The following is a 15,029-nucleotide window of genomic DNA, read 5'->3' on the forward strand; positions in this document are numbered from 1 at the left end:
AAACAAAAAGACTAAAAGAAAACAATTTTAAAGTTATTATACATTCTAGAACCAAATATTTTCTTCATGGCCATCGTGAATTCCAATCTCGTCATATTTTGCAGGATAATTTGCACGTCTTAACTCCTCTGGATTCATTGGACGGGTCACTCCAGCGTCCAATGAGTATGGAACAACTGATCCGTAAATGAGAACAACCTGAAAAAATTGGGAACAAGGATGCACTTTGAATATATTTAGAAAATACCTTTCCATCCATACTTCTCTTTTTACAATAAAGATCTCCTCGATATTGAGAAATGTTCTCCATGTGTCCACTGGCAACAATAGCTTCCATTGAATGATTGAAAATCGCCTGGGTTTGTTGCTGAAATAATAGGGAAGATTGGACAGTTAATGGGGGAATAAAAGTACCGGTCAATATGACAAAATGTATTTTTCAGTTGATTTTTTAAACTATTTTCTGGATTTTTAGCTCCGCGTCACTTCGAAACTGCGACTTCGAAACCGGGCATTTCAAATCCGTGGTAATACAGACTAATAAATAAATTTAAGACTTCAAAAGCGATTTTAGGGTTTTCAAATACGCATCTTCTAATAGAACACATTTTTTTTCATTTTGACCACATTCAGGATCTGTCAACTTCAAAATCCACTAAAACAAGTTTTTGCATATCTTATTAACCTGTACTGTATTGGCTCAAAGATTTAACTCAGGGGCCTTTCTATTACAGGTTTCACTTTGTACCCCAGTTCCATAACTCTCACGGCAGTTCTATGTTTGGTTTCACGCTGTTTTTCTTTTCTTTGTATGCAAATTTGACTCAAATGTCGCTGAACTAAACCTGTAGTTGTGTGGCAAATCGTTGCAAGTTACATCTCTGCCACTCGGGTCTTTGTATTTGCGAGACTGCCTCATCCAAAAATTGATCCAATTGTCTGTTACAACATTTGTAACCGTGTGAATTCTGGAAGCACTTTGGTGGAGGAATTGTAGTTGTTGTAGTTGTTGTAGTCGTCGTAGGTGGTGCTGTTACATAAACTGGCGGTCTAACGTAGGCGGGAGGTGTCGGATATGCAATTGGATAAGAGGGAGGTGTTGGGTAAGCTGGTGGAAGCGCATAAGATGGTACCACGGCATATTTCGCAATAGCGTATGAACTCATTGGAATGGAATGTTGGGGAGCCAGAGGATAAGATTGAGCTGGGGTTGCGTAGCTGGTTGGAGGAGTTGGATAGGCGTTCTGTTGTGGAAGAGGATACTGCATCATGGGCTGCAAATTAGAATAATGACCCCGATACAAAAAAGCTGGATTGACTAATTTCATTCAGTTTTATCATTGGGTAACATTACCTGCGACTGATAAGGATAAGGATTGCGATTCTGATAATATCCAGCATGTGGTTGACATCTGTTCTGGCACCCGAGCTGAAAAAAAAACTGATTATCGGAATCTATGGCTTCCTAATTTACCATTCCCAAAAACCAGCCATCTGCAAATTTCCAGGAAAGAAGAAATGATAATATTAAGCTGAATTGAAGGAACATTTCTGCAAATTCTAGAAGAAATTATGAATTAGAAGTATTTAAATCAAAAGAAAAATATGAAATAGCCAAACGATGTGTAGTTCCTCATTGGCCACTCTCACATCTTCTATATAAACCGAAAAGGTTCGATTTCGTTTTTCTCGGAGAATGGGCGGTCACACCGCTTTTTTTGCCACCAGCGAAAAACGTAAAAAGTGTATCAAACGGCTTAATTAAATCAATTTGATTCGATACCTGGGAAGCGTTGTTTTTCCTTCAAATTCTCCTATTCTCGATGCGAAAAGAAGTTCCCAATCTTGATGAATACACCAGTTTTTTTAAAAAGAACGCTCCTTATCCGGGAGGTTGGGCCTCCATGGTGAGAAAGGAATCTTGAGTTTCGGCAGGTATCTTTTGATCTGGATCAACATTCGAAATAGTTCCGCTCCTTCTTGGAATCCAGCTGATGTGGACTCTGCCTATTCTTACTGATCTCAACCAGTCCCAGGTAGGCTAAACTTTATTTATCACCTTACAACCTGTAAGAGAAGGGCCTTTTTTTTTAATTTGAGCCAATTTTTCTCGGTTCCTGTCAAAGATATGAAAAAGTTGTCAACTGATGAATTGTTTATCATAATATCAAAAAATTTTTATAAGCTACATTTTTGATATCTTTCACAGGAACTGAAATAAACTGGCTCAAAGTTAGGGGCCCTTCTATTACAGGGTTTACGGTAATAAAACACTTCATTCAGATTCCAGTTAATTTTGGAGCTAGTTTATTTTTTCATAGTGAATATATAAATACTTTGGAAATATAGAAATAGGAACTCAAACAAGTCAAAAATCCAATTAAAACACAACATGAGCAATTTGGCACGGCAATGAAGTTATTAATTTAAGTTAAAGAAAAAACATAAGGAATTTGGAAAATAGGTAAGATCGCGGTTTGTGAGAATGAGAGATTGAAAAAAAAGAGATAGGAATTATTAGAAAACTTAAACCCTAGGTCCAAATATTTTCCGTTCCATCATAAGTTCCAATTTCGTCGTATTTCGCAGGATAGTTTGCCATTCGGAGCTCGTCTTCGTTCATCGGACGAGTTACTCCATTTTCCAAGGCATACGGAACTGCTGACCCATAAAGTACCACCAGCTGAAAGTATAAGTGATTTAGGTAGTTTGTTATGGATTGATTCGTTACCTTTCCATCCATGCTTCTCTTTTTGCAGTAAAGATCTCCTCTGTATTGGGCGCGATTTTCCATGTGACCACTGGCAACAACAGTTTCCATTGAGTGATTGAATAGTCCTTGTGCCTCGTCCTGGAAAATCAGTTGGGGTAAGAAAATAATTTCGGGATAAGCCAAAGATGATAGTAGTTTTTGTAAAGCTACAATATATGCTTTTCTCGATTTTTCGATCAATTTTACGGATTTTTAGATAGTTTTAATTGTTTGGATGAACTTTTTTGCGATTTTTCTGTTTGAAAAAGTTTAAAATCGATGAAATTTATCGAAAAATCAAAATAAAATTCCATTGTTTTTATCGAGTCAAAAACGATTTTTTAACCTCAAAGCATCCCCTAACACCCCTCCGTTAAACAGAATGCCTTGGCGGTATATCACAGTTTTTTACGGTACTTGTTATAACCAGTTGGAGTAACAACATCTAATCCTCATCAAAAAAACCTACAGAACCATCATCGAATCATTTCTCTCTAATGCATTCTCATGCAAATTCTACCCTAAGCGAACCTGTAGTTGTGTGGCAAATCTTTGAAGGTTACATCTCTGCCAAGAGGGTCTCTGCATGTTGGTAACTACTTGATCCAAGTACTGATCCAAAAGTCTGTTACAACACTTGAATCCTTGATTATTCAAGAAGCATTTTGGTGGTGGAAGTGTAGTTGTAGTAGTAGTCGTTGGTGGAATCGTCACATAGACAGGAGGTGGTCGGACGTATGTCGGCGGTGGAGGTCTAACGTATGCTGGAGGTGTTGGGTACGCTACTGGATATTGTGGAGGTGTTGGATATGATGGAGCAACCGCATACTGTCCTCCTGCATACGAATTCATTGGAATAGCATGTTGAGGAGCAACTGGATAAGCTTGAGGAGATTGTCCGTAATTTGCTGGAGCTGTGGCGTATTGGTTTGGTGGAGGAGTTTGTGGAAGAGCATATTGTGCTGGCTGAAAAAAAAAACAAAAGTAAAAAAAAACAGTTTCACGTATAATATGTACTTGTTGAACTACCGTAAATACTCTAATGGAAGGCGACCCAATACGTACACTTTGAGATCAATTTTCTTGGTTTATATGAGAAATATGTTGGTGATATGATGTCAAAATTTTATTAGTTAACAATGTTTTGTTATCTCTTATAGAACTTGAGATAATCGAGTTCCAGGAGGCCTCCTATTACAGGTTTTCCGGTACCTTTCCGGTTTTTTTTATATTTTTTAATCCATTTTTAGAACAATGAAAGAATATTTCTTGCTTTTTTGTCATCTACATTTCTAAGAAAATAAGGGAGTCTCACGACTCTCATTTCAGTCTTTTCATAATTTCTCACAGTGCTCAGTCAACCTAAAAATATGTGTATGGGGGTGTGAGAGCAGTGCCAGGAGCCGCAACGAAGCTCACTTTCAGCTTCACTTCTTCTCATTTGATAAAAGTTTCATTTTTGGGTGGAGGATTATCACTTCGCCCTCCTCTTTTCACGGATTACCTGTTGTGCATACGGATTAGGACTTCGATTCTGATAATATCCAGAGTATGTTGGACATCTATTCTGGCATCCTCCTCCCATCTAAAATTATTTGATTTTTTTGAACTTGATTTCTCTATAAATCTACCATTCCTAAGAACCATCCATCTGCTAGTCTACAGGTGAGTAATAAAAACAGCAATAGAGTGGACATTCCTGGAAAAGAAAACATAAGTTGCGGATAGAAAATAAGACAGTCACAAGGAAGTCACAACGAAATCACAATAGTATCATCTCACTTTCTCTATCTTTCTCTCTTTATATAAATCAAAGGGTTCGATATCTTTTCTTTCCTGGAAAAAAGGGCGGTCACTGTGGTTTGTCTCTCCAGAAAAGTGCGCCATCAAGCGGCTTGCAAATCAATTTTATTCGACACTTGGGAAACGCAGTTTTTATCCGAAATTCCCTTTTTCCCGATCAGTCAGAAACAGTGCCCATGATCATGTGGGAGAAGCCAAAAGAAGAGAGAGAACTAATAGAATATCTGAATACATAATCACTATTAGGTGTCCGTTTTATGGGAAAACAACTGTTATGGTTGTGTGAAAAAGTATGCCATTGAAATCTTGAAATATCGAGAAAAATCTGGACACAGAACACAGTTCAGCGACAAATTAGAAAACTGGATAAACCAGTGGTTGAGACCTTTCACCTGTTTCGTTTTCATTGATAAGAATAATCTAAATGATTAAGTCTAAAGTTCAAATGTTTGGGTCGAAAGTTTTGTATTTTAGAGAGCTTATAAAAACATTAGTTATGGATATTTGCATTTACAGTATCACGAAAATCATGATACTGTTTTAGTTTTACAAAAATAAATTCCCCTTTAAAGTTAGAGCGAGTTTCAGAGATCCTTGAATTTTTGGGTCCTAGTTAACTTTGTTCCCACAACTTTTTCAGTTTTTGAGATGTTTTTGACATAAACCTGAAGCGCGCTTCAGAAAACCCAGTTTTTTGGGTGTCACAACTTTAAAGGCGCATATCTTAAACATCGAAGAAGTTATCAAAAGTTGGTCAAATATAAACATGTAGAACAGAAATCTTCGCACAATTTTCTGGTTTGGGATAGTTTTTTGTTTTTTTTCCTGAGATATGCGCCTTCCAAGGTGTAGCGGTTTAGAAAACATACTCTTTTAGGTGCCACAACTGTGAAGGCGCATATCTCAAAAATCGAAAAAGTTGTCAAAAATTTGTCAACTGTAAACATGTAGAACATGAGTTTTTACACACTATGTTAGTTGACAAATTTGTGATAACTTTTTTAGTTTCGGAGATATGGGCTTTTTAATTTCGAGCGAGCGCTTCAGAGTAGCTCGCTTTCTCTTATTGAGTGTTTGCTATTTAAAGGCGCATATCTCGAAAACCAAAAAAGCGAGAAATTGTTTTCAAATAAAGAAATATGTAAAATTGTATGTTTTACATCTCTGTAGTTGACACTTTTTGAGTAGCTATGGTAGTTTTGGAGATATGTGCCTTTAAATTTGGCGCTTAGTTTGGATGAAGACTTCTGTAGAAATGATCCGCTAGCTGTGACGCAATCAAAAAGATTGAAACGAAATTGAAAAGTTAATTAAGATTTCAGAAGATGAAGTGGAATTGGAAAAGTATTCTTATAGAAAAAGGCATTCCCAAACCGAATGACTCTGAATGATGGCATTATAATAAGACGGGTCTCCTCCTCCTCCAACACCAGAATGCCACATTGTTTTCGAAAGGGGGACTATATAATTGGATTGCGAGTAGCTGAACTATCATAAGGCACAAATCAACATACAGAATTCCGCTAAGCACACCTATTTTGCCCGTCCTCTCTATGCTTAATGCAATTAATAGCTGGATGAATAGCTTTTTTATGCTGTCTGCAGGGCGAAAGTGTCCTCTAGCCCCTCTTCAAAGATAACGTATCGTTCTATCTTTGGTTCATCACAAATTAGAAACATTCCGAGAACGGGTTAAGCATGATGATGGGTGTTCATTCTCAAAAAGAAATTCCCGGTGTTATTATCATCGAATCTGATCAATTATTGGTCAAAGCTTAAAAAGTTTCTTTTCTGGATCATCTATTCTGACAGAAGTGTGATTTCTTGCCGTATTTAGGCCTGATGTGTCTATTGTTTGATGAGAACTTTGGAACGACAGTTTTTCGAGAAGCCGACTAATTAACAGAACCGAAAACAATTACCATATTTTCTCTCATAGAATCCCACTTCATCCGTTTACTTTGAGCTCAATTTTCATACCTATGAGAGATATCAAAATTTGTCGACAGATAAATTATTTATCGTAATCATCAGTAATTTATCAGTTTACAAGTTTTTGATTTCTTTAACAGGAATCGAGAAATTTGACCACAAAGATGAAGGTTTGCGTGTGCTTCAATATTAGAGGAAATATGGTAATATTGTCCCACAAAACTTATTAGCTCTTCAAACTGAGAAATAGAAATGCTTGTAAGAAAACCAAAAAAAAAACATATTTTTAGAACTTTTGCAAATTGATCTTGAATAAGCCACAGTTTTACTCAAGAAAAAACGAGCAGTTACCATAAACCCTGTAATAAGAGGGAACCCATCCTGTCAAGTTTGAGCTGATTTTTCTTGATTCCTATGCAAAATATCAAAAATTTGTCAACTGATAAATTGTTTGTGATATTATGGTGAACATTCTATTACTTGACAGCTTTTAGGTATCTTTGACGGGAACTGATAAAAATTGGATCAAAGTTAAAAGTTAGGAGGTCCTTCCATTACAGGTTATACGATAGATTGTCTGGATTCATCCAGGAAAGTAACTAAAATTTCAAGATTCAGTTGATGCTGTTTATTTTTTTAACCCGCTGCTGAAGATCTTTATGTTATGGTGAAAATAAGTTAACACTGGAATTCAATGAGCAAATTGAAGATAGTTTGTAAAACGGCAAAGCATAGCAGCATCCCAAAACTAAAGTTTCAAAATTAAATGATCATCGTAACACATCATTTCATAATTCGTTTGGATGCTTGTTTCATTTTCTCATTCCTCTCCTCCCCCATTTCTCATCTTCATTATTATGTCTCGCACCTACTTACAAATATAGCCTTTTTGTCGCCCTGTACTCTCCACACCTGATCATTCTAAAATTCTTCCACCTGATTAGCAACGGAAACGAGTCTTCTCTTCTCGCTTTCATCCAATTATTCTTGAAACTCGGGCAAAGTCGCCATGCAAAAAAAACTACCGAAAAATTGGTGGCATTTTTGCGAGAGAAGATCCAATTAAATACACCGCACGTCATCTTCTTTCTCACCCGCTTCAATGAATTATCGGCAAATTAGGAGAGATTAGCATCTGACGGCTTCACGGGAAAAAACGGAGTATAGAAGAGAAAGGCTTGGAACTTTATTGGGTAATAAAAATGGAATCACAGAAGACAGAAAACGGTTACGTGATCAGTAAAGAAAGGCTATTTGGGTAATCAAGAATCAGATGAAGAAGCTGACTCAAATATGTAATTGAAGTATCAAGTACAAGATAATCAATTAGGCTTTGTTCAATTAGGTAAGAGTAGATTTACCAATTCTGCCTTGTCATTTGATGAGGTACAGTAATCTTTTTTTAAAAATAACTTTTTTGAGTTGTATAACTTACCGTAAAACCTGTATTGGAAGTGCCCTTAAACTGAAATATCCCCTAGGCAACTCACGAAAAAACGTATATGCTTTCTTCAACTGAAGCACCTCTCCATTTAAAGATTATCTTGTTGGAGAAATTGTTGATGGATGTTAAGTAAAAAACGAAATTACGGAAAATGTCCCTCTAATATAAGTTCCCTCTTCAGCCACCTCACAAAAAATACAAGTGCACCGTCTATTTGTAGGGCGTCTCTAATTGAAGGACCCCCACTAGAGACACACGAAAAATAAAAGGTCCCTTCTAATACAGTTTTTACGGTATAGATCCCAGAAAGTCAAGACCTTTGGGGTAAACAGAAAATAATTTTTTTTCTTCTCAGTTCCTTGGAATTGAACCCTCCAGAAGCCTATATTTAGATTCAATCTTGCCCGAATTTAATCATGTTGTTTTCATTTGTTTTGTCTTAAATTCAAAAAAAAACTCCCAACTTCCTCTACCCTTACCTATTACTCATTCTCCTAACGTCATCAATATTTTCATACTTTCAAGAAAAATTCCTACTTTGTTGTTTTTCGCACATACAAAACCAATTTTGCATTCATTTTTTTTCCTTCTGACTCGACAGCTTCAAAATAATAGAAATCAGATGTATTGGACTCTTTATTTTGCTATTTTCCCTATTCTCCAAAATTAACTTTCAATTTTAGAGGTGCTATGACAACAAATGCAATGCTGCGAATGCGATCAAAGTCCATTTCGGATGTGTTCGCCACCAGTGAATGGGATGAAGATAAAGAGGATTTGATACCGAGACAGAAACAAGGTAATTGCACTTTGAGGGGGAAAAAAAGGAAAATGAATTTAGAATGATTGATTTCCGGTAGCTTTTTGAATATTTTTTGTGTGTTCCTGTTCCTGATTACTGATGAAATAGGAAATAGGGGTTTTCAGTTACCCTAACCACTCAAATACGATCGAAACAGTCAACTTTGAGCCCATATATATCTAATTTGCTGTAAAAATTTCGAAAAGTGTTCAAGTAACGAAATGTTTATCATAATATCAAAACCATTTCATCAGTTAATCACCTTTTGATACCTTTCACAATAGCCGAGTAAAATTGGCTCAAAGTTGAAATTAGAGAGGGCATTCTATTACAGGTTTTACGGTATGTGAAAATTGAAAATCACTAATTTTTTCCAGACAACACCTTAAAAAGTACACTAGACAAATGGAAGAGGTCTCTCAACCTGAACCCTCGCACGAATGATCAACAACCTTTCGACAGACGAACCAGTCGAGCAAACTCTTTTTTCAGTCGTCCACCACTTGTAAGGATATCCCAATAGCTACAAAAGAACATTGTTTGCTAACAGACACATCCCCGTTCTCGTCGTCAAAGTCTTGCAGTTACCATTCGGCGACCATCCGTGATCAAAGATGATTTGAAGGTATACAAGCAAAGGAAATCCTCAACTTTTAAAATTTATTTTCCAGAAGATGTGGGAGAATCGTCGAGCATCGTTGAGCAGTCTCAAAACACAAATAAAGGATAGAATAACAGGAAAGTCAAATGAAAATTTGGCAACAAGTCGTGATGGAAACACTTTTCAACGACAACAAAGAAGTCGATATGAGGAAGAGGAAGATTAGTTCAAATCAGATCATACTGTGGACTTCAAAAGAACGATAGTTGTCGCAATCCCATGCTTATATTCAGTTTTCGCCGTGTTACTACAGTATCTCATTCGTAAAAATCATCTCAACACATGTCGTCTTTAATAACATTTTCCATAATATTTTTTGTAATCTGTGTTAAATAAAGTTTCTTGTCTCTTGACTAGTATTTTCCACTTTTTTTTTGAAGAGAATATGAAATTTGTGTGATAAACAGCTATTGTTTTCAACCAGAGTATTGGTAGAATATTTAAAAAAAAACTTCTGAAACTCGAACCATCTGAACTGAAACAAAGACTCAAAAGCAACCGAAGAACAAGGTTCAACGCAAGATTCAGCACTCAATTCATCGGTCCCATGAAAATCTTTATAGTCCCGTCGATAATTTCATTTTTATGTAGCTTGGAATTCAGAAACTCTCCATCAAAACATGAAGATCGTAATTTTTTTTTCATGGGACCGTTCAATTATTGTGGGACCGTCAAAGCCATAAAGATCCCAAATTTCATTAATCAATTAAATTTGAAACGACAATTTTGAATTCCGGAAATAGATCTATCCTGGAGACTGCTCCCTCAATGATGCCCGATTCATGAAGTCCAAACCGTCTTTGGTTTGACTCACTTCTACGATTTTTAACTGTCTTAATATCGAATAAATTTTCTCAGCATCCCTAAATTCAGATACTTCAGATTATTCCCTATTTTCCCTTCTTGATATTTTACTCATTCCATAAATATTCCAAAAAGTTGTTTCTTACTTTTCCTGTGCTCCTTTTTCTGCCTACCACATCAAAAACCCACCTGTATGTTTTCACATCCAAATCTTTACAAATATGAAAAATCAAAGGCGACCCAAGATAATCGGTATCTGAAAATAACTGAACGATCACAAATATTCTTCCAAAATAGAAAATGCGGAACTGAAACAGCCGAAAACACTTTTTCTGCTGTCTCTGATCTGGATTTGGGTACTTCGAAGTGTATCCGGATCAGTGCTATTCTTCTTCCGTTTTTCTTTCCCTATTTTCTGTTGCCATTCCAGTGAAAAACATAGTCAATCATTCATTTTAATTATCAGCTTCATAATTGAAACGTAAATTACACTTCAACTTAATTTTTTTATCCGGTTGGAACACAGCTAAAAGCGAATTTCTTGTTTTTTTGTAAACAACGCTAGAAAAGGGGAGCAAAAACTTTCGAATGGGGGGAATTTTCAGAAAATTATGCATGAACACGTAAAGACAGACAGGAAACATGGAGGAAAAGAGGAAAAAAAGAAGAAGGTCTAAAAGATTAAAAAAGAGTTCTCATCGTTGCACCATCACCGTCAATCGTCAGAATCCAAGACGTTGTTTCATTTCTTTCCGAATCCACGTGCCGACAGAATCACAAGCCGTTTTAGGTTGGTCCGTTTGCTCAACGGCTGTTCGATTTCGTCATCCATTTGACTCGTATCGTAATCGTTTGGTGTCAAGCCATCGGAATATTTGGATCGTGGTTTCCAAAAACGCAATACTGTTTCTTGTTCACCTGAAAATCCAATAAAATAGAATTATATAATTGTAGGGTGTTGTGTAGTAGTTAAGAGCGTGTGTCTTAATGGAGCAGAATAAAACTGTGGTTTACAATTCTTGTTTTTTTCTTCTCGGAGGTTCAATTAACGCTTAATCTAGGTCGCTTCCGAGTGCACTCCCTGTCTGGCTTCAAAAATGTTTCAGAGATCATTTACGTGCATTTTGAGCTCAATTATTTCGGTTCCTGTAAATGATATTGAAAATTAGTTAACTGATAAAATGTTGGTTATAATATTGTGATAAACATTTTACCAGTTGACCACTTTTTGATATCTTCAAAAAGAACCGAGATAATTGAGCTCAATTGGAACAACAACAATAATTTTAAAACTATAATACTTCGGGGCCTCTTTAAACTTTCTCAACTTTGAATTTCACTGAAATCTTACCTGATGGCATAACGGCATAGGAGACAACCAGCGTTGACATGATGGAAATTAGAAGAAAAAGACGAGCGATGTTGTATAGGGACGACATCGTTTCTTTGTGTGTTACCTGAAAAATGACGGTATAATTCTGTGGGTGCTTTCTGAGTCAAATCGAGTCAAACATTAACACGTAAATTGAATATCAAAAAGACAGGAAAAAGAAACAAGTCAACTGACATTTGTCAGCGTTTTTTCAGATATGGTCAGATTATTAAACTTGAACATAGAGCAGGGTGTCCGCAGACAAATTGTAGCAATGCGACCAGATAATAAGCGTAAAACTGAAAGAGAGAGCAGTTAAAAACAATGAGCTGTCTGGCTCATTTGTGTGTTTGTGGTATGAGAGTCTTTAGAAAAAAAAAGGAATGGACATTACTCATCCATCATTTGCCATATAAGTTTTTAGCGATGATCACAGTTATCTAGTGACTTGGTTGGGCAAGTAAAATTTCTAAAATTTTGCGATACGATAAAAATTACCACTAAGAAATTTTGGCACTTTATCTGGCACTTCCTAAATTTAGCCATTTTTTGTTATTACCAAATTTTGGCAATACCCAGTTTCGGCTTTAAGAACGGTGCCCAAGGAGTCTGCCTCAAATAGAATAGGGCAAAGCAACTCGGGTATGAACGCCGGACCACACTTTTCGTAGTATTACCAGCATCTACGCAAAAACTCCTCGAAATTGAGTTATCGCTCGAGAAGGCGGGAGGAAGGAGCAAAAAATATTGACACCAATAAACGTAGATCGGGAATTTCGTGTGCAAAAGATTGTGCGTACATAATTGCATCTAGGGGGTGTTGGAGAAGAGATCTGCTGATCTATAGACACGAGGAAGAAGAGAATTTATGATCAATTATGTTCCGATTGTTCCAAGAAACTTTTGATTTCATAACGAAGTCACAGTTTCAGAAAGACGTCAGCCATGATCTCTGGATGTCTCCAAATCCGGTCCATCATCTTTTGATGTCTTGTGAGTTCTTTAAACAGAACAAAACACAATACTGCAAACTTTTCGAGTGCAAGAATCAGGGTCACAAGAAAAATGACAAGAATGAAAATTTTTGCAAAAAAAAATGGAACGAGCAAAAAAAAGTGAGTGACTCAAAAAGTTTAGCCCTAATTAGAGACCACCGGAACCTCTTTTCTCATGTTTTCCATTGTTGCGATGGGTTGCTCCGCATGCTCTTCCACCCTCAACCCCATTCAAATAGGCCAGAGGAAGCCCTTCCTGACCCAGATGACGTGTGACATCTAGTCATCATCTGTTGCCAAAAAAAGAGACTGCCGAAAGTTTCTGGACTCTAAATTCTAAATTCGACATCGGCTCCTCCGACTAAATTTAAATCCAGATTTTCAAATCAAATCCGATTTGAAGCCGGGACACGAAGATTTGTGATCCGGCGGCGTAAAATGGAATTAGAACAGAATGGAAGAGAAGGAAGAAGGGGAAGAACCAATAAAGTAGAAGCCTGACATCATGATGGGTCCCCAGACACCTTTAGGTGCCACTTCATCTTCTCAAAAGTCCCCCTGGATGATGTCACCTTAACGACTTATGAAGATGACAAGGGAAAATGGAGAAGAGAGGGGGAGGGTGTTCTTATGAGTAATGAGAGAAAAAACTGTTGGGGGGGGGGGGGTTTCTAACGAGGGAATATATTAATGAGTTCGAAGCTACTTCAGTAGCGACGTTACTGATAGGTTCGGCAATATTAACAGAGAATGTGCTACGGTCGAGCCGCGGCCCGTCATGGAAACATTTCTGTAAAAACGCCCGTGGCCTAAATCATGATGGCAGATTGTCGGAAAAGACCGCCCTCGATTGTCAATACAAAAACAACTGACTGGCAATGCACATGCCATAAAAATCGTTCTAACTTAAGTACCATGAAATTAATGTGGGCGAGACCATAAATTATGAAAAGTAGAATACAATTACCCTGAAGTATTGTTTTTCCTATCTAGAAGACGTGTCATTCTTTAAAAATCACCTGTCCTGGAGCCTATGAACTTGCTAATTAAATGTGAAATGAAACCAAACCACCAGCAGTAACCACAAAATAATGGGGCACATTCGAGTCTAATAATTGTTCTAGACAATAATATTATTTGAACCCAATCAAAAATTTGGTGCATTGATCTCTTTTACTCAAGAACTTCCGGATTCAAAGTCTTGGTCTCATTCATTCTTCTGGAGCAACGCCGCAAATAATTTCATTTAGATGCCAACAAATGCAGATGGGTCATGATTAAGAAGTGTTTCTTCTGAAAGAGAAGAAGCGGAAGGCGTTGTGACGTTTTGGAAGAAGAAGACTTTACACCCCGGGTTCTAATTGAAATCTCAGCAGGCGAAACGTTGTGTCATAATGTGAAGAAGTATGAGTTCAAGAAGAAGAAATAAGATAATAGGTGGTCAAAGGGAACATTCAATAAGTGTTATGAAACAACAATTCAGGTTATTTGTCCTTCGGTTCGGTTCAAAGAGAAATCTTTAAAAAGATGAGAATGATATCAGAAAATTTGAATAATGGGATTAACAGATCAAAAAAATTCAAAATAGTGATCTTCAGGGAGATCAGGCTACAGATTACCGACAAGTTCAAGTTCTTTTATAGCTTAAAAAAGATGATGATGAAATAATGTAAAACATGTAATAGAAGGGCCCCTGACTTTTAACCTTGAGTCGATTTCTCATGGTTACTGTCAAAGATATAGAAAAGTTTTAATATGATAAATTGCTTGTCATAATAGCAGTATTTCGTCAGTTGACATATTTTGGATATCTTGCATAAGAATCGAGAAAAATGAAAAAAATCTTGACAGTATGGGGGCCCTTTTATTGCAGGTTTTTGGTAACTTTTTTACAACGTCCAGAATTTAGAATCGTTTGGATAATCTGCCAGCTGATTAGCTGGCTGAAAATTGAACTTCTGATTCTGGCCAAGAAACCAACAAAAAACAAATCAATTATCGAAATTATCCCAAAAATGTTCCAGCACATAAACCAAAACAACCAGAGCATAGAGGACACACATTAAAAAAAACCCCCCATGTCCTCAATATCTCCAGTGCAAGAGAGCATCTAGACTTATTGAGCCCCACGAATGATCCTCAAAGTGATAAACTCTGACTCCGCCCACTTCCTCCAGACATCCTTCTTTTCCAGAAAGAGACCACCCCTTCTTTTTTTCTTTTAAATTAAGATAAAAGGGGTGCTTGATGGACTCTTTCTACGCCTTGTAGACGTTGGGAACGGGGGAAACCAGGAAATAAAATTTTATGATTCGTCCCCCCGTTCTTTGTTCCAATCCAATTTAGGGGTCAAGAAACAAATATTCGGCTTTTGGAACAGATTTTTTACAAAATCATGGAAATGAAAAAAAATGTCGGATCCGGGAATGGCAGGAAAAAATAGACACAATAGCTTGTGTCCTCG

At 36.9% G+C, this 15,029-nt stretch overlaps 4 protein-coding genes across 4 annotated transcripts; 1 reads left to right on the forward strand and 3 right to left on the reverse strand.

The window, feature by feature from the left end:
• Positions 1-45: 45 nt before the first annotated feature.
• Positions 46-1,549, reverse strand: CBG11598 (the record flags this gene model as incomplete). Its single annotated transcript, XM_002637686.1, has 5 exons — positions 46-198; positions 248-367; positions 846-1,274; positions 1,355-1,429; positions 1,475-1,549. 5 exons carry the CDS (start codon positions 1,547-1,549, stop codon positions 46-48), a joined length of 852 nt encoding a protein of 283 aa, XP_002637732.1.
• A 984-nt stretch (positions 1,550-2,533) lies between these two features.
• Positions 2,534-4,449, reverse strand: Cbr-grd-12 (the record flags this gene model as incomplete). The annotated part of the gene is made up of 5 exons (XM_002637687.1): positions 2,534-2,683; positions 2,732-2,851; positions 3,284-3,718; positions 4,257-4,337; positions 4,384-4,449. The coding sequence occupies 5 exons, from the start codon at positions 4,447-4,449 to the stop codon at positions 2,534-2,536; spliced, it is 852 nt and encodes a 283-aa protein (XP_002637733.1).
• Positions 4,450-8,621: 4,172 nt separating this feature from the next.
• CBG11600 lies at positions 8,622-9,560 on the forward strand (the record flags this gene model as incomplete). The annotated part of the gene is made up of 3 exons (XM_002637688.1): positions 8,622-8,730; positions 9,111-9,238; positions 9,405-9,560. 3 exons carry the CDS (start codon positions 8,622-8,624, stop codon positions 9,558-9,560), a joined length of 393 nt encoding a protein of 130 aa, XP_002637734.1.
• Positions 9,561-10,940: 1,380 nt separating this feature from the next.
• On the reverse strand, positions 10,941-11,637 carry CBG11601 (the record flags this gene model as incomplete). The annotated part of the gene is made up of 2 exons (XM_002637689.1): positions 10,941-11,116; positions 11,550-11,637. The coding sequence occupies 2 exons, from the start codon at positions 11,635-11,637 to the stop codon at positions 10,941-10,943; spliced, it is 264 nt and encodes an 87-aa protein (XP_002637735.1).
• Between the last annotated feature and the right edge of the window lie 3,392 nt (positions 11,638-15,029).

The sequence above is a fragment of the Caenorhabditis briggsae genome, assembly GCF_000004555.2.
Source record: "Caenorhabditis briggsae complete genome, chrV, whole genome shotgun sequence".
In the NCBI taxonomy this organism is placed as follows: Eukaryota; Metazoa; Nematoda; class Chromadorea; order Rhabditida; family Rhabditidae; genus Caenorhabditis; species Caenorhabditis briggsae.